The sequence below is a fragment of the Nyctereutes procyonoides genome, unplaced genomic scaffold (assembly GCF_905146905.1).
Source record: "Nyctereutes procyonoides isolate TBG_1078 unplaced genomic scaffold, NYPRO_anot_genome, whole genome shotgun sequence".
NCBI lineage: Eukaryota > Metazoa > Chordata > Mammalia > Carnivora > Canidae > Nyctereutes > Nyctereutes procyonoides.
Window position 1 is genome coordinate 18,654,232 of NW_026575034.1, and position 25,704 is coordinate 18,679,935.

A 25,704-nucleotide genomic window follows, 5' to 3' on the forward strand; every position below is an offset into this window, starting at 1 on the left:
GGCATATGTTCTCCCTGTCCTGGGACCACTCAGCAAACAAAGCTACTCCCCACCCTCCCCCAGCCACAAGGGAGGCCCAGGAGGGTGGCCTTGAACTCAGAACTCACATTTCAAGTTCTTCTGGGCTCCACTGCCCATCTCAGGAAAGCTCCAGAAATCACAGTACTTTGTCCCAACAGGGATCTGGGCTCCATACTCTCCAGAGTGGCCTGGCTTAGCCATGTCCTTCTAGATGACACTAAGGACCTTGTCCATCAATAGAACCTTCTGAGCTGTGTTAGACTCCTGCCACCCCCAGGACAGAAGGGAGGCTGCCTGTTATCTATGTAACCTCTCACTTCCCTTGCTGGGAACTTATGAATCTTAGATGGGAGGGGAGAGCTTAAGGAGTGGAGCAAAGGTATACATTAGATGCTAGTGGGTAACATCTTTATAACACCACACAGCTATAGACTTAAGTTTTGCTTCAAACCTCCTAAGCTAGGTATGTTTTATATATACTATATCATTTATCCTATCAGTAGTATTAGATAGGCTATGTCATCTGTTATTTATAGGCACAGATTTGGGGGTCTGGGAGGGCAGGCACTTTGCCTAGAGATCATAAAACATTGAGTGACAGAACCAAAACTTCGATCTGGGTCTGCTGACTGTAATTCCTAGGAGAGGCCTTGTTTTCTCCCTGGAGGGGTGATGAGTGCTGCTCCTCTCTTCTCTCAGCTAAGAGCCAATTGAGGAGGTACAGATTGTACCTCCGGGATCTTTGCTGCATTCCATGTCTTCATCTGTAACTCGTGCCTTTCTTTTTTTTCCAGAGTTTCTCATCCTAGCCCCTTCTCCCTATCCTTTCTCACCTTTCCCCCAGTGGTGTCTCCTTTAAATCTGTAATCACATTTATATCTTCAAAGCACCTTTATGGACTTTAACTTTATTATAAAATATAAGGCCTCACATTTATGCTTTAGCACTGACAGTGTCAGATCATGCTTCAAATGTCTCCCTCTGAGGCTCAGTTCCTTTGAGGAGATAGCAAATCATCCTGATGATGGCAGAGAAAGGTCTAGGGTTCACTGAGTCCCACAGGCAAAATGTATGTCAGAAGTGTTAGGATTGCTAGGGTGAATATGACAGTTAGCCCAGAATTCTTGGTTTCGGTTTTATCCTAAGACTGTCATACTAGGATGTAGTTTCCTGAAGAATTTAGATAAGAGTATCTTCCTTTCTGAAAAATTTTCTAGCAGTTCACAATGTGTATGGAGTTGGTGACAATGGGCAATGAAGGATGGGCATCCGTCTTTGCTGCTGCTACTGCTCTTTGCCATAAAACCCACCCAAGTTCTTATTTTCTCCTTCAGGCTTCGGATGAGCACCCCACATCTGAAGGTCCAAAGCCGCCTCTCCCACTTGACAAGAATACTGCTGCTAACTTGCCCCAGGCGTCTGGGGAGGAAACCCCTCCTGGTGTCCCCCCACCAGACGGCACCATCCCGCACTCCTCTCCAAGTGTGGTGAGAAAGGTACTAATGGAGCCTGCTTTCCATGGCCATGTGGGACCCACTGCCAGCCAAGAGCCCAGGGAACCGGATGAGGATGACTGGTGGGGGGGCGGAGTGTCCCTGTTCCATCCCTGGATATTACACAGCCCTGACTCATGTCTTTTATCCTAATGAGTCAGCAACCTAGGTCCTGCTTCATGCCCAATTCCCATTCCCACTGAATATGGGACCAATTGGCCTTCATTTAGAATGGAAGGGGAAAGTAGAAGGGAAAGAAAGCCAATTTATTACACACTTGCACTGCGCTTAGCATGGTGCATGGGGCATTGCGGTTCTGTGAGGTGGCTGTCCCCACTTTCTAGCCAAGGAAACTGAGGTCCAGGGCCCTATAGCTAGTGGATGAAAGGGCTGAGGGTTATTTCAAATGAAATTTGTCAGAATCCAAAGACCAACTGTTTTTCCTCTGCAACAAAAATGGGGAAAATATTTTATGTGACTGCACAATCCAAAGGTGATTGGTTTTAGAATTTGAATCAGTGGGGTTTGTTGGGTGAACAGCCTGCAGGAATGTCCCGCAGAGGTAGCTGAGTGGCTAAGGATACTGAGAGCTCTTGAAGAGAAGCTACTGGAGCCTTTCATGTCCACCAATGCACCTGCTTGCTAGAAATATTAATTTACTTGGCAACAGCTCAGAATGCCACAACTCCTCGGCTGTGCTCCCATTATCCCTGCCCTTCACCCTTATCTCTGTCATCCTCCTAGCTGGAACCTCACTGATGTGTTGTGCCCTTTCTGTATCCCTTGGCCCTGTCCCACTGTCTTGTTGTCTTCTCTGGCTTGGTACCCTCAGGCTGTTGGGCACCTCCTATCAGCCCTGTACTTGAAGCTGTGTCAGCTGTTTGATGCCCCCCAGCCTGCACACTCAGCTCTGCACATGGCTCTGACTCTGCATCCCTGGTTCTGCAGCTCTTTTGTATATCTGCCCCTCACCATGCTTCCCCTAGCACCATTGCCACATATCTTAGATCAGTCTATCCCAGTGATACTTGAGAAGAGACTTCAGAAAAGTAGGGATGGCAAAAATGAAATGGTAACTTGGAAATCCCTGGTGGCTCTTGAAGTCTGGCTAGGCCTCTGGTATTAGTGGATTTTGGTCTGTGCTGGGCCCATCCGGCCCTGTTGAAAGCCATTTGGTCTAGAGGCCCTAGAGATGCTATAAGTAGGCCCTTTGTGGCTCTCAGGGGGTTTAACTTTTTATACTTAGGCTACTTACTTATTCCATCCATCCAGTTATTTACTCACTCAATGTTCAAAAAATATATATTCATATCCTAGTGTGTGCCAGCTGTTTTGCTAGGTGTCAGGCACATATCAGCGAATAAGAGTGTGACATTAGAGCCTATGGTCTAGTAGGAGAGACAGTTAAATAAGTAATGACAACAGATGTGATAAAGTGCTGGGATAGTCATTGGGGTGCAGAGAAGGAGCAGGTAACCTAGAAGAACCCCTCACAGAGGACTTCCCAGGGGACCTGATTTTAAGCAGAGATTTGAAGTAGTTAGGCTAGTGAAGAGGGATGATGAAGAGGGCTAGAACGAATAATCAAAGGGAATGGCTAGTAAGAGGGTCCAAAGTGAGAGAAACCCTGGGGCCCTTAGAGGGGTTTCAGATAACTTGGCATGGTAGGAACATGAGGTGTACTAGGGAATGGAGCCAGAGTGCTTGGAAAGTCTTGTAAATGATGTTCCAGAGTTTAGCATTTGGTCTTGGGGTTGTGAGGAGCAAATGAAGGATTTCTAGCAGGGAGGGACACGGTTTGAATTCAATTTTAGAAAGGTCACTTCAGCTGTAGGAAGGGAGACCAAAATAGTACAGACGAGAATCAGGAGTGGTTGAATGGAATCAGTAACACTGGGTTTAAGGAGGAAGCATGGACTTCAAGAGATCAGATCACAGGAGTTTTTGGACTTGGAGTCTGATTGGTAATGGGAAGCAATGGAGAGAAGGTCCTTTGGCTTGACACCCAGGTCTGTCTTGCCCACTGGGTTGCCATTCATAGAGATGGGAGCGTGGGAAGAAGGGCCTATTTGGGGGGAGGAAAAAGTTAAATTTGAATTGTTGGTGGTCTCCTGTGGAAGCTACATAAGAAGGTGACCAGAAAGCAGCTAGCTCTAGATGTCAGTAGTTCAGAAGGCACCATGGGGATTGCCAGTGCTCAAGTGGTAGTAAGAAGCGCTACAGAAAATACCGCTGCTTGTTTCACAGGTCTTGATTCTGTTCCTACACACATTACAAAGGAAAGAGGTGATCCATGTGCAGGCATGAAGTCTGTGCTGCCTGTGCAAGTGGCCCACAGGGCTCTCTAAGCATCAGGGGCATGCTGCCCTACTGTGTGGCTACGGATTGGCAGTGGGGCTAGTGAAGGTCCCAGGAACTCTTATCTTCTCATTTTGAGCTGGTCCTGGCCCTTACTAAACTGGGCTAATGCAGAAGTTCAGAGGGGCAGGTGGCCTGGCCTTTCCCTGATGTTTTATAGGCTTATTCCTGGCTTGGACTCCCCTTAAAAGGAACCTCAGTATTGTCATCCTGGCTCAGAGGATCCTTTGGGTCTTCTTGACTAAGAGAGATACTGATTATACACAAAGCTACTGAAATAAGAAACAGGGCTTTCTCAGTGCCTTGAAGCTGGGATTGGGCATGATGAGGGTGTGAAGATTGAGGACACTGAACAACGTTTTGAGCAATTTATCATTGAATGATAACACTTTGTGTAGTATTTTTCTACCTGTTCCTATAGGTTTTTACATGGATTATTCCATTTTATCTCTGTTTATCCTAGAAGTACTATGAGGAGGCCACTTTCATATTCCCCTTTGAAAGATGTGGAAACTGAGACACAGAGAGGTTAAGTGACCACCTAAGAGCTATACAGCAGAGTATTGGCAAAGTTAGGACCAGAGCACAGGTTCTTGACCCTGCTCATGTTCAGGGGCTAGGTTAGATCGCCTCTCCTTGTGCTCTGCAGTGAGAGAAGCAAGACTCCATCTGGCCTTTCACTTGCTGGATTTTTCCTCTTTACAATCATTGGCATAGCCTGAGGCCCTGCCGGGGAGAGGGCTTAGAACCCAGCCTCTTCTGGTTATCTCTATCTGGTAAAGATATTTTAGCCTCCAGCCCGCTCCTAAGCCTGTGACGGCCTACTGAGTACCGGGGAAGTCAGAGGTCTACGTGAAGGCCATGGACCAGAGGAAGCTGTGGCATCAGGTGCTTCTCTGCGTTCCACAGGGACTCACTCACACTCTGAGCTGCAACTGACCTTACATCGCCATGAAGAGAACTTTGGTGATAGCACAGCAGCTGTGCACATTTCTTTCAAGTTGATGCTAACTGAACTGAAAGTGAGATAGGAAAGTTTTTGGACGGGCTTGAGCTCTGCAGTCTCAGAAGCAGCTTCCCCTACTACCTTCCCTGCATCCAGCAGGGTGTTTTGGAATGAATTTTTTACGTCTGTCCCTCACAGTTGCCTAATTTTGGCTTAGCCACTCTGAAGAGAGACCACGGTTGCAGCACTACAACAGAATGTCTTACATCCTAAGTGAAACTGGAAAACAGTTTGATGGCTTCATTTTTTACTTCTGAACAAGTCAACTGATGAAAAACACACACACTCTCTTCCTCAAAACTCTTGTGGAGGCGAGGCTGTAGGCACCACAGAGAGCCTGTCGAAGCCCTAATTTAACTGCAAGGGGAACCTCTTTTCTGCTCACATGTCCATATCCTCCACAGAGCACCGAGAGACCACCAGGATGCTTATAGCTTCAGAGGAGTCTGAGATATATTTTTAGTAAATGATGTCTAAGCATAGGCATTCCTGTGGTCCACATTAGTGAGAATGACGCAGAAGAGGAAGAGATAATGACTCACATGAAAGAGCATTTACATCATTATCCAAGCCCTTTGATGCCTGAGCTTGTAATTTGATTCTTACAACTCAGATTTACATTAACCTGTGGAGGAGGAAATTAAAGCCCAGAGATGGGAAGTATCTTGCTTAAACTCCTACCCTAAATCTTAGCTTAAGTAAGGAAATGCTGGGCATCCTGCCTTCACAGTCTCCAGATCCACAGCTGTGGGCCAGATCGTGACTCTCGACTCCAGCAATGATTATGTCCTCATAGCCTGGCCTCAACAGCAGAATTTGCTCAGAATCTTCCCAGGGCCTTGAGAGGCTTTCTTAGGGCATGTCTGTGTTCTGGTCAGCAATGACAGAGCTGTACAGAGATCTGCTCTGTCCTCAGGAACCAAGCCAAGTATTCCCCAGGTCTGGCTCCCTGAATTTTACAGCCTCTAGGAAGGCTCTTTCCTCTGTTCTGGCCTGATTTCACTCAGACCAGATCCAGGATCTTTGTCTAAGTCTCCTGGTCCATGAGAAAATAGGACTCCTGGGCCTTAAATTTCCTTACATTGCCCTGGCCAAAATAACTCTGGTCTAAGTCTCCTGAGTCTCCAAGGCTTGGGTTTTCAGGGTTCCACTCATTCTGGCTTTTACTTCAAAGTTACTGGAATCCACTTATTCCTTTCTTCTTCCTTCCATCTCAGACTCTGGGATCCTCTTTGCTTTTTCTGTCTTTCCTGAATCATCAGGGCACTGGGCACTCTTTAGTTCTCTCTTCACTACCCATGAAAGTTTTCCCATTTGACTCTGGTCAGTTAGCATATATTACCATGGTTACATGCACATGGTTAATTTGTACAAGAACTTTTCATCGAGGTAGGGGAGCATTTGCTGTTGTCAATAAGAGCAGTGAGTTTGCTATTTAAGATCAACGTGGGAACACACTTGCTAGGAAAGCTATCACTTCCTCGGGTATCTGATTCAGTTGTTTGAAGATCTACTACTGTTCAACCAGTCTACCTGATGTGCAGTTATTGAAACACTCAAATCTGTTTACCTCAATCCTTGTCTCCTTATCTGTTTCCTTCAACCAGAGTGGAGGCCTTCAATGTGTTTCCAGGACACATTTTTGAAGTCATTGCTCCCTTGTTCTCTGTACAATTTATAAGGATGGTCAGTCTTTGACAATTCTAACAATGGGGCAAAATCCTAAAAGCAGAAGTAAGCAGCTGAAGCCTTGGAGCAGTGGCAAGAACAGATGTCATAAACCCTACACACTCTGTTCAGCATGAGATCACAAGTCCACACTCAGGTGTCTAGCCAGAGGTCTTGACTACAAGCTTAGTTGTATGGTTTCCTTTGGAAATTTGGGTTGTCGTACCTTAGAGTAGTAAGCAAAGTAGAAGCAAGGAGTCAGGACTTCTGTAATGGCAGCTGTTAACAAGGGAGAAGACAGGAAACATCACCTGGAAAAGTGCCACATTGCGAGGTCATCCGGTGAAAGGACAGGCTAAGCTACAGTCCACTCCAGCGATAGAGGTCCATCCAAGTTCCTTTATGTTACTAAAGAATGGTCTCATTAGGCTCCATAAACTCTGTTTATTATGACGAGGTGGTATGTGAAGTGTTCTAGAAGTACTCCCATTCAAAATAATATTTTAAAGTCAATTGCCTTTTGTTACTGAAAGAGGTATGTTTCAGATATTTGGAAAATTAATTTCTGTGGAACACCACCATATTTGTGCTACATCATCCCCAGAAATATTATCTGGCTGTAAGAACCTGAAATTTATATTAAACTCAGGGCATGTGCATTAAGTGTCTGTTTATTGACTTCTCTATCATGTCTTACTAGAGCACTAGCCTTTTAGCTAATGGCACAAAATCAAGACCAGCAGATTTTTAAGGCTGGGCCCAGATTCCTAGTCTTGGGCCTATATAAGCTTGGGAAATCTGTGTCATCACTCTGTGTCTCAGTTTCCTTTTCTGCTGGATGCAAGTGCTTTCTCAGAATTTTGACAACACTGTGTAATAATCATTGCAGTAATGTAAGCACATCAAACTCTAGTACAAGATCTGAATGGCAAGGATGACGAGGGGGGTGGCAGGTAGAAGAGCTTAGGTCAAATAGAAGACAGGTATGTAGGTGAAGAATTGCATATATGACTAGTAGAAGAGGCTGAAGGTCAGACAGTTCAGAGAGGTTACTGGTCAGGCAAGTTGTGGAGGCAGGTGGTTCAGACAGATTCTATACGTCCCAGGTGAGGTGATTCAGACAGGTCACAGATCAGGTGGGTGGTAGAGATAAAGGGAGAAAAACAAGAAGAGGAAAGAGACAGAGATAGGAACATACAATATGGGGGAAGGAGAGAAAATTAGGAGCAAGTGAGGAGATGCTAGGTAAGAGAGGTAGGAGGCTCAGCATCTCCCCTCTTACCCCAGAAATGGCCTGAGCTGATTATCAGAATTAATGCTTTTGGCATTTTTTACTTCTCTTCCCCCCTGAACTAGAAAATAGTTTATTTTCACTCGCAAACCACAAAATACATATTTTCCCCTCATGAAATCTGTAGGTTTTGTATGCAAAGAAGGCAAAGTATCTGTTATGTAGCTGACAGCTTGGAAGTGGTTGCCCTACACCAACCTTACAGCTGGCCATATCATTTTGCCTTCTCTAATTTGACCCCTGAGCAATACTGGGTCCTAGAGAGGGCAGTCAGCATCATCTCCACGGACAGATGAGCTCCTCCTGTGTGTGTGGCACCAAATGTCAAGCACGGTCACACTCCCAAGCCTACCATGCTCTCAAGAAGCTCTGTCCTTCCTTCCAGGCCCCAGTGACCCAGCCTCCTTTCCTAGCTGGGAAATTTGGCCCTTCTTCCTACTCACCTTGTAGCACCGGCAGCAGGGTAGGATGTAGGTTCTCAATCCTCTGTTTCTTCCAACACAAGAAATAGTTCCTTCTCTTTTAATATTTTGTACCTCTTCACTCCAAAGAGCCAAATGAAGTATCAAAAATACTAACACACAGTGTACGTTTGTTCCCAAAATGCCATTGTGTTTGTATAGCCTGTAGAAGGGGGATGGGGCTGGCTTCCTCATTGCACTTTTTCTGAGATCATACCCAGAATTCTCCCATGAACATTTTTCAGGTTCTTTTTACCACTTCCAGAGCTCCCCCCCGACCCAACTCCCTGATGGCTTTGGTCACCTTGACATTGGCTATGGATGTGGACATGAAGGAGACTAGTGTAGTCTGCAGTATCATAGGATATGTTATTGGTCCTGTACTGTGTGCTGGGTATTATAGGAGCAGGTTCAGCAAGTCCAGATCAAAATAAACTGATAGAATTTCCATAATTCTCCTGTGGCTCAGTCTGCATGCCCTCTTCAGTTGTTGTATTAAGTCACACTTCATGATATGCAATAAGTAATCAGGACAAGGGAATTGATATCCTATGAAGATATCCTACCTCTAATCTGGAGATAGAGGTGGAGATAGCCTACCTCCAATCTGGGGAGTTTTATCTTTGGGGATTTAATGTTGTGCATATTTTGTGACAGATACAGCACCTGACCATTATTACTTGGGATTGTCCCGGGTAGATTTTGGTGTCCTTAATGCTTGGCACCAAGGATCTCATAGAGAGAGCCATCTATGTCATTGGCAGATGAGATGACCACTAGAGGCTGCAATAAATATACATGTCAGATGGGGAAAAGGTGAAAGAAACCAGGTCAAAGGATTAGGCTGTCATATATGACAAAAAGGATCGCAACAATCACTGGGGATTCTTGTCCATAGATAAGGAAAGATAGAACCTTAGAAAGCTGTGGTAGCATATAAACAGGACAGCGGGGATGCCAAGGGATGCAGGCCAGGGCATGTTTGAGATAGCTTTTCCATGCTTAATCTACCCAATTTGCTCTGAGTATTCTCCCCAGACCTCCTCCTCCTCAATATTTCTTATCTTGGGACTTAGGCTATAGAGCAAATTGAAGTCTTTTCATTGAACACTATTGAACTACCAAGGAACATATAAAAAATGAACTTTTCTATGGGGGAGACAAAAGGCATTTATATTTAGCTCATCTGCTTTTAAAATTGAGAATTAAAAATAGAACGTATAAGCTTTACTAACACAGTTTAATAATAGGGGGAAAGTGTTGGGAGAGAAGAGAAAGAGATGATAAAAAAGAACAGGAGAGGAAAAGAGAGAGAAGGTTGAGGAGAGCAGGAGAGGGAGGGACAGAGAGTCTGAAGTGCAGAGTGTGTGAGAGGGGAGGATGATTAAGCACAGAGAACAGACCCAGACCACAGTCAAAAGCATGGCTTCAGCGCCCAAGCTCTGGATTCTACATCGGTAAAAATCCCATATCACATATCATGCTTAGTTGGTGAAATATTGAAAGGATCTCCCGGGATCAGGAATGAGACAAGGATGGCTACTGTCACTCCTTCTACTTGACCTGGTCCTCCTGTACTTAGCTGGCAGAGTGAGGCTGGGAAAACAAATGCAGGGAAGAGAAGTAAAACTTCACTGGTCAGGGATGACATCATTTGTGTGCACAGAAATCCCCCAGGTGACTTCAGCAAGGTCTCTGAGTAACAAGGTCAATCCATAAAAATCAATTGCATTTCTATGTGTGAACACAAATAAAGGGAAATGGAAATTTACAAAATGATGTGTTCAATAACATAAAAGACTTCAGATGTCTTTGCTGAACTTCATTTTTTTTTTCAAGTGTAAAGTGCAGGCCACGAGAATGATGCTAACAGTCATAGTGCCAGGGCAGCAATAGCAGTATCTGGGGGTTGCTGAGTACCTGCCATGTGGCAGACACTGTTCTAAACCTTTACCTGTATTTGTTCTTGTTACCTTCACAATAGCCCTTTAATGTTTGTGATGAGGATTCGGTGAGGAAATGTATGTAAGACATTTAGCAAATTTCCTCACATAGAAGAAATGCTCAATAACTTTTAGCTACATAAAGACAATCAATGCGTAGACTCAGTTGTTAATATTACAAAGCTGCTATTTATTTGGTTTGAGATTAGTAGAATACACAGTCACACATTACTGTTTTAAAAAGTTTTAAATAGGGCAGCCCTGGTGATGCAGCAGTTTAGCACCGCCTGCGGCCTGGGGTGTGATCCTAGAGACCTGGGATCAAGTCCCACATCGAGCTTCCTGCATGGAGCCTGCTTCTCCCTCTGCCTGTGTCTCTCTCTCTCTCTCTCTGTGTCGCTCATGAATGAATGAATAAAATCTTAAAAAAAAGAAAAAGTAAAAGTTTTAAATAGCTAATGAATTCATGTACTCAGCCAGGTACTGCTCCTGGGTCTAGAAATATAGTGGGTAAGCGAAATAGGTACAGTCCATGCCCTAATGGAATTTACGATTTATGGAGGAAACAGAGATTAATCAAATGGTCTCACAACTATGAGAATACAGTAAAAAAAAAAGGGGGGGGGAGGATTTACAAGAATGTAAAAGGAGGGGAAATGAGGTCTGGGCTACAGAATGAAAAGAGGCTTTGATATAAAAAACTGCAGGTGAGCTGAATTTAGAAGAATAAGTGGTACAGGGGTAGGGATAGGAGAATGTTCCACGGGGAGGAAGCGGTCTGTTTGAAGGGGATGAAATTTGTAGGTGGAAGGAGAGCTTGGCATGTTTCAGGGATTGAAAAAAAATATCTGAGTGGCTGGAGCTCAGAGAGTGGGAGGGTTGTTGTAAGAACTGTGGCTGCAGAGTAGGACAGGGGATGGGCAATCATTTCACAGTTGTCCTAAGAATGGTGGAATTGCACTGTGGGACTTTATGCAAAGGAATGATGTGGTCAGATTTGTGTTTTGAAAATATTTCTCCAGTGAGGAGGCTACTACTGTAGTCTGGGGAGATATGGGAGTGTAACCCAGGCTAGGGCACCAGCAATAAGAGAGAGGAATTAGTGGGAATATGTGTGAATTGCTTAAAGGGGAGAATTGATGAGGTTAGGTAGTAGCCTGAATGAAGGAGGGGGGAGGTCCCACAGATGCCTCCTTCCTAGCATCTGACTTGAAAAACTGGGTGACTGGGAGTGAGATTCACTGAGGTAAGGGCAGCCTTTTCTTCACTGTTAAATGGCTTTGCTAATTTTATAGTGAAACTTGAGACGGTATTTGAAGTATTTATTTTCCTGTGGAAATTTGAGTATCTTACTCATGGGGAAAGGCTTAAGACATTGATTTTGGAAGCTTAGAGATGTTTACTCTTTGCTTCCCCTTTGACTTTCAAAAGATGTCAAATTGTTTTATCTTTAGTCTTACAAAAAAGAGCAGGGATATCAAACTTATAAAGTCCTAAAGATTACATTTAAACCATTCGCCCCCAGCCCCCCAATGAAATGGGGTTCTCCAGTCTAAGATATGGAATGCATCCAGTGTAGAAATCTCTATGTCTTTAACTTCTTTTGTTAACCTTTAGGTCTCTTTTCCCTACGTCATCAAGCAGTTAGGAGAAAACAGTTCTTGGAGTTGGGAAGTTACTACCTCATCCAATGATTGTCTAGACTGGGTCATATGAAGACCCTGCTGCTCTGATATTCTCTGCCTCTGGTTCAGAATATCTATGGAAGATAGAGTGGGGATAGGAAAGGCTTTCACATCTTTTGGTCAAAGCCTTCACTTAATGCTGGTGTTCTGGAGTTGATCTGAATGAGCCTGTTGAAAAGGGCCTGGATGGGCAGCCCCAGTGGCTTAGCGGTTTGGCGCCGCCTACAGCCTGGGGTGTGATCCTGGGATCGAGTCCCACATCGGGCTCCCTGCATGGAGCCTGCTTCTCCCTCTCCCTCTGCCTGTGTCTCTGCCTCTCTCTCTGTGTCTATGAATAAATAAATAAAATCTTAAAAAAAAGAAAGAAAGAAAGAAAGAAAAGGGCTTGGAGTTGGCCCAGGTTCCCCTGGACTGATTGGGTCTCCCTAGGCCTTGGCATTATCTCCAAGAAGGCCTGGGGCAGATCAGAGTTTGAGCCTTCTGAACTTCCTCCCGTTTTTATGTAGCAGAAACTAGCCCACAGGAATGCCAGAAGGGATGAGAAGGCACTAGTGGTTTAGTCAGAGGGGAGTGTGAGGTTGGAAGTCAGTCCCAAGTCTGACCCTCTGCCTGGGTACTGGGTGGGAGGCCAGGGGTGTGGGCCAATGGTGGTTTGGTGTGTGTGTGTGTGTACTACCCTCAGCGCAGGTGGTAGGCTATCGCTTTCATTCCCCCACACTATTTTGTCTCTGTCTCTTTCACAAACATATACACACGCACACCAGTATCCTCAGTCTGTGCCTGCCTCTCTCTCAGAGCCTGCCAGCCTCCTTGGCATAGGGGAATGGGAATAGGACTTCATGTGCGGAATTCCCTGCAGCTACTAGACTCTGAGGCCAGAGTGAAATCTGAGCATGGGCGCTCTTGCGGGTCACAGATCTCCTCCCCTGCCCCCATTCCCAACTAACAGCTGGCTCTGCCCTGTCTTCTCTCCTGCAGCACTCCACTTCAGTGAGCATCATGGGCTTCTCCAACACGCTAGAGATGGAGCTGTCATCTACCAGGCTAGCCAGGACCCTGGAGCCGCAGATCCAGAGCGTGAGCAGCCTGACTGCTACCCCTTCCCACATGGTCCCAAGCCTGCTGAGCAGCACCCCCACAACTGTGTCCAGCCTGCTGAGCGGTCAAAGCCAGGCTGTGCCCAGCCTGACAGTTAGTCCTCTGCAGACCATACCCAGTCTTGTACGTGGCACACCCCAGACCGTGCCCGGTCTGATGAGTGATTCCTCCCAGGCCATCACAAGCCTAGCAAGTGATCACTCACAGGCCAGGCCCAAGCTGATGTCTGGTCCCACCCAGACTCTGCCAAGTCTGGCTAATTGTCCACTGCAGAGCATGCCTCCGGCTTCTGACACGCAACCGGAAACTGCATCCAGTGGCAGTCCTGGCTCTGGCGGAGCTGTGGGGAGCCTGTGCCCTGGAGATGGGGCTGACCCCTCTCTTGGGAATGCCCTGTGTAAGGTAAGTCCTGGGGAAATGACATTCAACTCCTGCTCATCACCGGGCAAGGGGGTGGCCTCTGAAGGGCTTATCCTGTCCTTAGCTTCATGGCTCTGTCATTACTAACGCAAAAAGTCTGATTTCTTTGACTTTTGTTGGCCTTTCACTTTTGAAAGATGGAAAGTGAGGATTCTTCCCGCTTCACTGACTCTCTGGGACAGGACCCCACAACTCCTGGTCTGGAGGTTTCCAAGGATTTGGCTGTCCCTTCAGAACTGGAGGAGCCAATTAACCTCTCTGTGAAGAAACCTCCAGTGGACCCAGTAGTCAGCACAGCTATGGCTCTGCAGCAGTACCGGAACCCAAAAGGTGAGGTGCAAGTCAGAAGTATTGTGCTGGCGTAGATGTGAGCTCGGCACTTCCAGGTGAGACACGGGTCAGGAGACAGACTTTAGGTGTGAGGCAGCAGTGCTTCTCCCTCTGGCACATTTGCTTCTTCCTTCCAGAACTGACTGATGAGTGCCTGTTCTGTCTCCTTCACTGTGTGTGTGTGTATGTGTACTAGGACTGATCCAGGCCACGACGTAGGCTCGTGTAACGTATTCCCATGCAAAAAGTTCTGGAGGTATGGGTTAGCAGTGGGGGAAACAGGAAGAACTCATCCCAAAAGGGCTAGCCTTGGCAAAATATTTTAGGGAAAAGAGCATATCTGTCTTCAGAGTCGAGTATCTCTAACTTAGAAAATCAGCTCTGTCTTTTTGTTTGACCTTTCTGAGCTGGTTTCTTTCTCTGTCAATGGGGGTAATCAGAGCTACTTCCTAGACTCCTGGAACAAATAACTACAGTGAGATCATTTGATGACTTTCTCTTAGTAACAATAATTTGCCTTGCTTTGCTTTGCACCTGGCAGTCATCTGAATTTGTGTTGTGCCTCAGAGTAAAGGGAATTTGGACTGGTGGAGACTGGCTCTGATTCTCTTCTCAGCTACCCACACACCTCTAATGGGGCTTTCTTCTGTATAGGTGAGGGCTAGTTGGGAAGTTTGAAAGCAACCACAAAGTGAGCATTTGGGACTTTTTCTGTCTAGTGTAGGATATGTGTTTAGTTTGTAATGATCTCTCTATTTCCTGTATATTTAATAAATTAAAATGAAATATTTTTTCTCCTTGTTTTTTCGCACTGACTGAAAGACCCAACTGAACATTTATTTATTGGTTCTTATTGACAGCATAATAATGGGACCCTGGATTTTAAGCAATTAAATATTTTGGACCCTGCTTGCCCATGGAAAGTGCCTAGGACAGTGCCTGGTGCTAAATGGGTGCTCAGTAAATGCCAGTTTCCTCCTCTCTCCCCATACTGCTTCCTGCCCATCCATACAGGCTCAACTGCACTACTCAGGGTAGGGCTACTGAGAGCACATATATTTTTTTTTAACTTTTAATTTAATTTATTTTTTTTTAATTTAAGTGATCTCTGTGTCACATGTGACTTCAAGTTCTTGAGATAAAGAATCACATGCTCTTCTGAGTCAACCAGGTGCCCTATATATCTGTTTGTCTTTTAATTAATTAATTAATTTTAAAGATTTTATTTATTCATTTAAGAGACAGAGAGCATGAGTGGGGGTGGGGAGGAGAGGTAGAAACAGACTCCTTGCTAAGCAGGGAGCTCAAAATGGGGTCAGGACCATGACCTGAGCGGAAGGCTTAACCATCTGGGCCACCCAGGCACCCCTGTATTGGTCTTTTTAAATATTTTATTTATTTGAGATAGAGGGAGAGAGAGAGAGAGAGCACACATGTAGGGACAGGCAGAGGGAAGGGGATTCTCTATTTCCCACTCTCGCTGAGCATGGAGCCTGATGTAGGGCTTGATCCCAGGACCCTGAGATCACCACCCGAGCCAAAACTAAGAGTTGGACACATAACTGAATGAAACAGTCTTTTTGTCTTTTTAAAAGAAGAAAGGCTTCTTCTCATCATTAGGAAGGAGAACCATGGTAGGATTTCCACCATTATGAATGATTACAGTGTGGGTAACAATTGTGTGACAAGTATGTGGCTAAAGGTATGAGTAGCATATATGAGTGGAAGGTATGGGTTATAGAGCATGTTGTCACAAATGTATGTCACAGGTAATTATCTTTTGCCTTAGAGTATGAGAATTTTGAAGAAGCCCTGGAACTGAATGTAAAAGAGAACCAGAGTATCAGGTAACAGGCTCTTGCCCCAACCTCCCTCTCTCACCCTCCAACTTCATTTATGTCCTGGGAGGTTGGCACAAGAAGTCAGCATCCTTGATGACTTAACTAGAAGCAGAAGTTTACCTATAACTGTCTTCTTCAATCCCAGACCTTGGAGTAGGATCTGTGTGGTTGGGAGTCTGGGATGCTTGTGGGAGGGTGTCCTGGCTCCGGTGCCAGGAGGCCTGTACTCTGTGTAAGGTCCTCTGTCTTTAGAAATTCCCTTTTCTTTGAGCAAAGGGCTCTGGGGATAGGGCTGGGGAGGTGAACCGTGGGCCTGCACACAGTGGGATTGAGGTCTGGAGCAGCAGTTCAGTTGTGGGATCATGGATGAAGCTGACAGAGCCTGGGGCAGAGGAGGCCCCTCCAGAGACCCAGGGGTGTCTTTCTTGCCGCAGGAGAGAGCCTAAGATTCCCTATGTGCGGCTGGAGCGGCTTAAGATCTGTGCTGCTTCCTCGGGAGAGATGCCTGTGTTCAAGCTGAAGCCCCAGAAGAATGAGCAGGATGGGAGCTTCCTGCTGATCATCGAGTGTGGCACAGAGTCCTCCAGCATGTCCATTAAGGTATCACTCTGCTCTGTCTTGTCCTTGAACTTGGCCCACCCTAGGAGCCTCTCTTCTCTCTCTGCTTCTGTCAGAATTCTAGCTGTGGGTCTGGCCCTGTCCAGAGTCTGGTCTGAGTGGGGCTGCAGCCTGGCCAGACTTACCCTTGGCTGTGAGGGACCTGTGAGATGTATATTGGAAGGAGCTGTCCCAGCATTCACAGGGTTCAGCTGGCCTGGGGGCCTGGAATAAGTTGGTGCAATTCACTGGTGCTGTGCTCTGCCAACTTCCTTCTTCTTCAAGGTCAGCCAGAACAACCTGCCTGATGCCATCCAGGCCCCAAGTCTGGGGGGAAGAAAGGTCACTGTCACTTCCCTGGCTGGACAGCAGCCACCAGAAGGGGAGGGTGCATCTCCTGAAGAACAAAGACTCATCCCTCGGACCCTTGGAGCCAAGAAGGGGCCCCCAGTACCAATAGAGAATGAGGACTTCTGTGCTGTGTGCCTCAACGGGGGCGAGCTACTGTGCTGTGACCGCTGCCCTAAGGTGTTCCACCTCTCCTGCCACCTGCCGGCCTTGCTTGGCTTCCCAGGGTGAGCCATGCCTGTCCAGGCCTCCACCTGCCTAGCAGGGTGGTCTCCAGGAGGTCTGTTCCCAGTCCACACAGCTCCCTGGGCTAGGCTCCCTCCCCCTCTGGGCCTGTTTGAATTGCAGTTTTGTAAGTCAGTGGCCCAACTGCTGTGTGCTTTCTGCACATGGATGGGTAGATATTTGATATTTGAATGGCTTTCTTTTTTTGTCTGTTCCCAACTTCCTTCTACACACACAGATTTGTCCCCATACTCCTGTCACAGCCCCTTGCTGAGTCCTAATTTTTTCTGGATTCACTCTACCCCAAGTTACTAAATTTCTTTCAAGCTTGTTGAGGTTAGGAAACCATTCCCTGCAGGGCTACAGGGCTACAGACCGAGTCTTCCAAGCCATTACTCACCTCCCCTCTCCCTCGGGTATCTCGGAGCAGAGCGACAGAGGAGGTGACCCTGGGCCACGTGCTGCAGCCTAACTGGGCCTCACCTGCCTCCACAGGGGAGATTGGGTGTGTACCTTGTGCCGCAGCCTGACCCAGCCCGAGATGGAGTATGACTGTGAGAATGCTCGCTATTACCAACCCGGGATGCGGGCCACCCCTGGCCTGAGCATCTATGACCAAAAGGTAGGGAAGGGTCTCTGGGAACAAGGTTCTTTGCCTAGAACAGCCTCCCTGTGCCAGGGCTGAGGCCTTTCTGAGGGGATGGGAGGCTTCTTCAGGTACCTCTCTGATGGGCGATGCTGTCAGGGCGATGACAGCATCGCCCATCAGGGGTTTACAGTAAATTCCCTCCTGCCAGCTGTTTTTCTCTGGCCTGGGGATGGGGGGCAGCTGTGCTCTGCCTTGAAGGCATGGTGGCCCACACCCCATGGGACAGAGCTGATCCTGCTGGAATCAGTTCTTCTGGAGGTGAGGCCAGGGTGGAATAACGTGCTGCCATTCTGGTTTCTGCAGAAGTGTGAAAAGTTGGTTCTGTCCTTGTGCTGCAATAGCCTCAGCCTGCCCTTCCACGAGCCTGTCAGCCCGCTGGTAAGGAAAGCCATCTGTCTGTGCCAGCTCCCAAGGTCCTGGGCCCGGGGCGGGTCCCAGGGGTACCCAGGGCCGGCTCGGAGCATGGCTGCTGGAAGTTGGGTTGATATGTGTCTGGGCTAGTGGACCCAGCCGTGGCCACAAGAGCCCCCCAACCCAGCGACCAACTGCACCACGCCTGACTAGACAGTGAGCTATTCCTCTTTTTCCCTTTCCCTTTGTCCTCTTTCTCCACTTTTCTTCTTTTTTTTTCCACTTTTCTTCTTGCTGCCGTTTGTTCTTGTTCTTGTGTTTCTTCATTTCCGTTCCAACTCATTCTCCATCTTTCCCTCCTCCTTATCTGTACCTCTACCCTTTCTCTCTTCCTGCTTTGCTTCCCCTTCTCTTCTGCCCCAAGGCCCGGCATTACTACCAGATTATCAAGAGGCCCATGGACCTGTCAATCATCCGGAGGAAGCTGCAAAAGAAGGACCCAGCTCACTACACCACCCCAGAGGAGGTGGTGTCAGACGTCCGCCTCATGTTCTGGAACTGTGCTAAATTCAATTATGTATGTCTTGCCTGTTTTCCCCCTCCTGTATTTTCCAGTGACCCCAAGACTCATGGCTGGATGGGAATAATCAGGTTTGGTCCTGAGTTGCCACGAGGACCTGGGAACAGACTTTCTGGGGTCCCCTGTAGTGAGTGTTGATAAGCTCTCTCCCACACTTGGGCCATAGCATGGACTCAGGAGGAAGAAGGGGGGAGTGCTAGTGGTTGGCTGTCTGTGGGTAACTGTCAGGGTCACTTCTGCTTAAGAGATTATACTAAACTGGTTATCGTGAGTCTTCAGGAGGAAATGTCACATTTTAGACCTCCAGGAAACCTAGCCAGGCTTTGTACTCTGTATAGCTCTTGAGGGACCTGGAAGAGATGGGCTGGTGGAGACAAGCCAGACCATCACTGTTCTCCTTCCCCTTCAGCCTGATTCAGAAGTTGCAGAGGCTGGCCGCTGCCTGGAAGTTTTCTTTGAGGGCTGGTTGAAGGAGATCTATCCGGAAAAACAGTTTGCCCAGCCGAGGCAGGAGGACTCAGACTCCGAGGAGGTGTCTAGCGAGAGTGGCTATTCCACTCCCCAGGGCTTCCCATGGCCTCCCTATGTGCAGGAGGGCATCCAACCCAAGAGGCGGCGGCGACATATGGTAAAGAGTTGCTGCCAGCTGGCAGTTGGGTGCAGGGGGTGGTTGAGGAGGCAGGAGGCACCTAAGCAGCATGTACAGAGCAACCTAAAGCAAAACTGCTCAGGAGGCACAAGAGGCTGGTGACAGTGAACCCTTGCTCCCAACCCCTTAGTCTAAGAGGAAGGCAAGGCAGTGTGGAGCTCATTAAGTCTAATTATCACTGAGGCTTAAAACTCAGAGAGGTGGATGTACCTGCCCAGGTCACCCAGCAAGTTAGCAGCAGAATCCAGTTTGCAGCTCAGTTCTGGTTGTTCTGCACTGTGATCCCCTGGAAAAGAGAAATACCTGGTCTCATTGCCTGATCTCAACTTGGGCTTAGAAAAGAGAAAGGGATATTTTCAGCCCCTTGGTGTAGAGAAGGAGGGAGAGGTGTTGCTTGTAGCAAAGAGAGCTCCTCTGACCTTGTGTCTAGTCCCACATACACAGACTTGAGACGTCAATTCAGTGCTGTTTCATTCCACTGAAATGTACTGCCTGCCTGCTGTGTGCCAGGGCCCGACCAGCCACCACCCACCCCCCTCGCCCCCCACCCTGGGTTATTTACTGTACTTGGTACACCATAGCGCTTAGTGGCCGTAGTGAGTTTTGCTCTTGTGTTCCTGGGGTAAAATAAAACACTTTGGCTCTGGGGAGTCCCAATCTGGACACTTTGCCTTTTCACATTGATAAGTGCTACATTTGGCCATGTTGATTCCACACATTATTTTTTTTTTCTTTCAGGAGAATGAAAGAGCAAAAAGAATGTCATTCCGCTTGGCCAGCAGTGTCTCCCAGGTGTGAGAGCTGGCCGTAGAGCACCCTGGCAGCTGGTGTCCCATCCTGTTGACCACTCCTCCCCACCTTTCAGCTCATTCTCTTCAGATTGTGGATGTGAGACAAGTCTTGTTGAGCTGTGTAGTGCTCTTCTTTGCCGTTTGCATTTTACAGCATTCATTTGGGAGCCATAGTGCATCCACTACAGAGAAGATTTCAGTAATAAACAGCGAAGAGGGAGGTGTTCCCGATTACCAGAAAAATCAGATGTGTAGGGTCCCCTTGATGAGACCAAGCCTGGTCGGGCTTGGAAGGACCTAACTTCCTTGGTGTCTTTTCTCTGCTGAGGAAAGCAGACTTTTCTCACCTATCAGTGTGCAGGGTTCAGGAGCAATGTATATATATGTATATATACATATATATCTGAAGTCTTCCTGGGCCCAGAGGGAAGCGAAAGAAGGGAGAGAGGTTCTGACATATGGCAGGCCTGTGATCCCTGGCCTAGCACAGCCAAAGACTGTCACTGTTTGCCTTTGCTTGGCCTGCCGGGACAGGAAGCTGCCCTGTGCGGGGTAATGGAGGCTTCTAGAGGCCTTAGGTCTCAATTGGTGCCTATTCGGTTCTAACGGTTTTCAGGGTATTTGTTTCTCATGCCCCCTATACCGATGTTGACTTAGGTGGCCGCTGTGAAAGTGCTCTATGGCATTCTCGATGGGGCCAGGTGGCTGTGCAGGGACTGCTGACAGCATCAGGCTCATATTTCACCTTGCAGGCTTAAGGAGATGTCAACCTCAGAGCCTGTGCTCTGTGCCACTTACTTTGGGTTCTTAGTTCTTCCTTGGTGTCAAAGCTTCCTAGAAGTGATTGTCAGTGGCCATCTCTTCATTGTCTCCACTCAGAGGTCTGGATGCTGAGTTCTGCCTGGGAAATCTGAGAGGCAGGGGCTGGCCAAGGAGGGTGACCCAGAACCAGCTCGCCCTGCTGGGTTCCTCCTCCCTCTTAGAGATCCTAGTCCTCAGCTTCTCCACTTTTGCAGAGCCAAAGATCAGAAGCAAGTTCTCTGACTTGCCTGCCTCCAGGCTGCCCACAGCCCAGAAAAAGCCAAGACTTTACTGGCAACCCTTTTTTGTTGGAGGCTGGAGAAGGCCAGAGGACTGCCAGGAGCCCGAGCTAACCATTCATGGGGATGTTCCATCTTGGATGGAGAAGGGGAAAACTGAGAGGTGAGGAGCCAGAGTTCCTTGTTGACCTTGAAGGAACTTAAGGATTATTTCTCTGAGAATTCAGAGGGAAATGTTCTGGAAGCCACAGGAACAGGAATTCCAGATCACATCTCAGATGGAGATGGATCTTCATGGTCTGTGCAGGGTGTTTGGGAGGAGGAAGCATAGGAGATACTGTGGGTCAGGGTGTTCCCCAGCAGGAACTTGGTTGAGAGGGAACCTACTGCTGCTGATGATGGGGGAGCTGTGGACCTGGCACTTTGGTGGCCCTGCCTGCAGACATAGCTTTCTCTGGTCTGGTCATATCTTGGCTAATTTCAAGGGAGTCTTGGGTCAGGGCTTTATTTTTTTGCTAAGAGATGAAGTTTAAGGAAGTTCTTGTGTGTAGGGCCTTTGTTAATGGGAACATTCTGCTTGGGGAAGACGTTTCTTCTCTCCTTGTGAGTTTGTGGTACTGCTCATTTCCTTTGCTACTCAGGCTGAGAGGCCATCTTCGCTTCAAAGCCAACCATGCTCTTGGCCTGCCATTCCTTCACCAGCCCTTGCCAGGCTCTCCTGTGCAGACAGACTTCCATAGTCCAAACAGGGGTAACTAAGTCTTTTTGCTCCAATAGCCAGGCAATCTTTAGACCTAGCCCCTCTGCTCTTTGGGCCTCACACGACTCTCTGGATTGGGCTTTGGCCACTTTCCTGTCAATTTTTTAAATCTTTTTCCCTGTTTAGTTGACTTGGCAAGATTCCCTCTGTAGTTACCTCACTAATTCGTGCCCTTGTCATCTTTCTTTATTGTGGGCCCCACTCCCCCTCCCCTGAGTGAGCATTATGGTGCTATATGTCGGACAGCCAGGTGAGAGCTGTGGCAGGCTCAAGCCTGGTTGAGATTCTTCCACAGGACTAACTGGAGACAACAAATATGAAGTAGAAATGCCTGGCTTCCCTTCTCGTAGTGAAGCTCCCAGCTGGATATAGCCGGCTGGGCCAGGAGATCTTAGTAATGTAGAAGAGAATCACGTACTCCTTTCCTGTCACAGAGACCCTGCATGCTGCTGCGAGGCCCACTTTTGGCACCTGAGCAGATGTAAGGTGTCCTTCCCTGCAAGGGTGTGAGGCCCTGGCCCACAACGGCACCCCTGCACTGGTTACTCCACACCACTGCCCTCTCCCAGGCTTTTTCTGTGGACTTAGCACCAACGTTTTGAGTCATACTTTTGTTTCATTTTGTTTTTGCATGCAGAAAACAGGATGTGACTTTTTAGAAATTAAAAAAAACAAAACAAAACAAAAAAACCCAAAAAGCTGCTAGCTGAGTGACTGACTCCAGGGATTCTTGCTGACATCTGAACTGATCCTGCTTTTGACTTACTCTCCTGATGGCCCCTTCTAAAGTCCGTCAAGTCCTTTGGCCCTTGACAAAGTCGTGAAATGAAAATGCAGTGAGTTCTGGGTCCTCACAGTATAGAATGCAGTCCTAGAGGAGAAATTGGACTGCTTGGATGTTCCGGGAAATAGGAGAGTGGAGGGGCTTCAGTGGATGCGAAGGGGATTCAGTGGATGCGAAGGGGATTTTAGTGTAAAAATTGGTGCAGGATGAATTACAAAGGACTGTTCCAGAATGTGGGGAGGCTGGCACTACTTGACTTCTAGATTGCTGACTGCATGCCCTCTGCGGGTACCCCTCCGACAGTGGCAGCTGCCTGACCCTCTGCAGGTTCTGCTCTCAGCAGGCCTCACCATCAGACTCAGCCGGTTCTGGCTCCCTGCCCCCACTCCTGGCAGCAGGTCTTTGCCTTGCTTCCTAGACCTAGACCTCTCCTTATCTTTCCCAGACTCTGCCCTGTTTCTTCTCTCACTCCATGAGGTCACCTGTAGTCTTCTTTTCTGAACTCCTGAACTGAGACCTTACTCCTTCTGGATCACCATCCCTGTGCTACCTCTTCTCCCACTTCCTCCCTGCTGTTTATTTAAATTGCCTGCTCCTTTAGCCCAGTTCCTTATCAGGATTCTGAACTGTCTTATCCCCTCCAACTCAAGACTTCCCCTGAAGCTGTCAACCATTCTCCATTTTTTGCATCAGCTTATTTTCTGCTCCCTCCTCCTGGGTGGCAAAGCATGGCAGCTTCATAGTTGACACCCTCAGATGGGCTGTCAGCATCAATCGGTGTATCTTTGACTTGCAGCTACACTGCTGTCTGCCTGTGCCCTCACCTTTGCTCTCAGCCAATGACTGACCCCATTGCCTGCTTCGCAGAAAAGGGTCCCTACAGTGAGAACCTCCTTGCCCATTTCCTCCTCTCTCCCTCCCTTTCTGTCTGTGTCTACATCTCTCCTCAGATCCTTCCCGTTTGCTCCTGTTTGGTGCTCCATTTCTTGAATCCTGCTTTACGGCCTCCAAGACTTTGCTCTGTCCCTTATCCCACTGCTTCTACTTCCTGGGTCTCAACCTCCCTCTCTGTTGGTTGTTCCACAAAGCATACAAACAAGCACAGGTCTCCGCCAGACTAAAACAAAGCTTCTTAGAGTCTGTTGACTTCATTTCCTTATTAGCCAAATTTCTTTAAAAAAGGATTTGTTCCATTAATTCTTCTCTGTCACTCTTCAGCCCTCCACACCTTTTCATAAGAGTCACCAGTGACCACCCAGTTGCCAAATCAAAAGAATACCTTTCAGGCCTGAACTGTCTTGAACTCTCCACAGCATTTCATACCATCCATGGGTTGCTCTTTGAGACAGCCCCTTTATGTGGCTTTTATGACACCACAGGCCTCTGGGTTATCCTCTTATCTCTCAGCCACAGAGGCTGAGCCTTTCTTGAAGTCTTGACAAGGGAACACATCTATAGCTTTTTGTGGTCTCCCCTCTTTAGGAATTGGGCTGTCAGGAGGAAGCACAGCTGCTCCTGCTCCTTACCCTCCATGTCTCTCTGTTTTCCTTGAATCTGTTTCTTCTGCTGGACTCAGTTCTCCCCATGCCAGTCATGTGTATGAGCTCTCCAGGGAGGACAGCATCCGTGAGCCTTCCTCTGTCTTTCCCAGTGCAGCACGGGGACAGATTTTATCTACGTTTGCCAGGAGATCCCATCTAAGTCAGCTGAAGAATGTGAATTGAGTCCTACCAAGAAGCAGTTTGGCAAATGGGATTCCCAGGCTGGTGGGCAGCTCATTGCCATGATCCCCATACCAGTTAGAGCCAGCCACAGTTGGTAAGGTGCTTGGGATCATGGTAAAACATGGTTTTACCTAGTTCATTGTGCTCCTAGTCAGAAGGAAGATCTTGGCAGGGGTGGGTGTCTGCCACTGATAACTTTCTGGTGCAGAGAAAACGGAGCAGTGCTGTGACTCATCACTTGCTTGGGGGCTCAGCTGAGGGCAGTCTGACTGCTTTTGGTCAGGTCTTTCCCATCTGTACTGATAGCACCACTTGCTTGCTCCGATTGTTCCCAGAGCTGGAGGCAGAGCTGCATATTGGTTGTTTTCTTGGAGATGGGGTGATATCGTAGAAAGTTAACTGATTTGAAATGCTGAACACCTAAATTTTGCTCCGTCAGTTTTGAGCTATGTGACCTTGGGTACAGTTTCTCCCACTTATAAAGTTGTTTGGGGGAGGGGGTTGAAAACAGTGATCTCTCAGAGGCTTTGCTGCTGGAAAAATGGTGATGGTGATTCTAACTCTAAAGCTCAGGCCACACAGGGAGCAAGGGAATATTGGGGGTAGGACATAGCTGGGGAGTCTTGGCCAAGGCAGGACAAAGGGACTCACAGGCCAGACTGAGATGTTTGGAGGAAAGCAGCTTTGAGCTGCTTCTTGAGCCATATGCCCATTCATCGAGCTGTACTTCTTTTCTTGGATATCTAGGGTGAGTTTCTCTTTGGCCTTTTTCAGAAGTGGCCATTGGATCCAAAGCGGTTGGGAGCAGGAGGGAGGAATATTGTAAAGGGAAGTGTCATTAATCTTAAAAGGACCTACACGTTCAAGAACAAATTAAAAGATAGCACTTTTCTTTACCAATAATTGCGTCTTGGAGTGTTTCTTCAGTAACAATGGTTGAACCTACTTCATGGTCTTCTTCCCCTGGACTCCAACATTATTAAGAACACAAGATGGGGAAGAAGAGACTGGGAAGCCTTCTGTCTAGGGAAGAACTCAAGTCTCTGCTTCTTATTGCATGAACACAGCCAATTCTTCAAAATTCAGGCAATGAATCTGAGGCAGTTAGGGGAAAACCATCTTATGAGTGCCTGCCACTTCTAGGCACTGAATACCTCAGGAATGTTTTTTATAGAGTCATTCCTCAGTCACCTAGACTTAGCTCTCCTCTCTGCCCATTCTAAACCAGTGTTTTCCAGTCATTTGGGGTATAAGGACATTGTTTTGAATATTTGTCATTCGTTTTGACTGCATAGAATCTGAACCCCTTTCTATTTGGGCAGAATTCCCCACTTCAGGAGTCTTGGGAGGCAGAGCTCACTCCTCACTACAGTAGCTAAATATATTAAAATCTTGATTTATCAGCATCACTTGTAGCTAGGATACAGGTCTAATGGTAGTCACAAAAAAAAAAAAAAAAAAAAGCAGAGACCATAGAGACTTCTTTGGTGATGGTATTGGTTGCAGCGAGGTGAGGTTTCCATGGCAGCAAGAGCTGCAGAACAAGCTGAAGCCTGTGGTGCTTGATGGCAGTGATGGTTTCTACAGCAGA

The 25,704-nt window shown here is 47.4% G+C and overlaps 1 protein-coding gene across 1 annotated transcript in view; it reads left to right on the forward strand.

Annotated features, from left to right (window-relative positions):
* The window catches only part of TRIM66 (tripartite motif containing 66), a 46,799-nt gene extending 26,450 nt beyond the window's left edge, over nucleotides 1–20,349 (forward strand). The window contains exons 10-20 of the mRNA XM_055317854.1: nucleotides 1,356–1,517; nucleotides 12,905–13,426; nucleotides 13,627–13,774; nucleotides 15,564–15,621; nucleotides 16,050–16,215; nucleotides 16,498–16,787; nucleotides 17,281–17,407; nucleotides 17,738–17,812; nucleotides 18,210–18,362; nucleotides 18,775–18,993; nucleotides 19,753–20,349. Coding sequence (XP_055173829.1) covers nucleotides 1,356–1,517; nucleotides 12,905–13,426; nucleotides 13,627–13,774; nucleotides 15,564–15,621; nucleotides 16,050–16,215; nucleotides 16,498–16,787; nucleotides 17,281–17,407; nucleotides 17,738–17,812; nucleotides 18,210–18,362; nucleotides 18,775–18,993; nucleotides 19,753–19,812 — 1,980 coding nt within the window. The 3' untranslated portion in view covers nucleotides 19,813–20,349. The remainder of the gene's footprint in view (nucleotides 1–1,355; nucleotides 1,518–12,904; nucleotides 13,427–13,626; nucleotides 13,775–15,563; nucleotides 15,622–16,049; nucleotides 16,216–16,497; nucleotides 16,788–17,280; nucleotides 17,408–17,737; nucleotides 17,813–18,209; nucleotides 18,363–18,774; nucleotides 18,994–19,752) is intronic.
* Nucleotides 20,350–25,704: the final 5,355 nt, after the last annotated feature.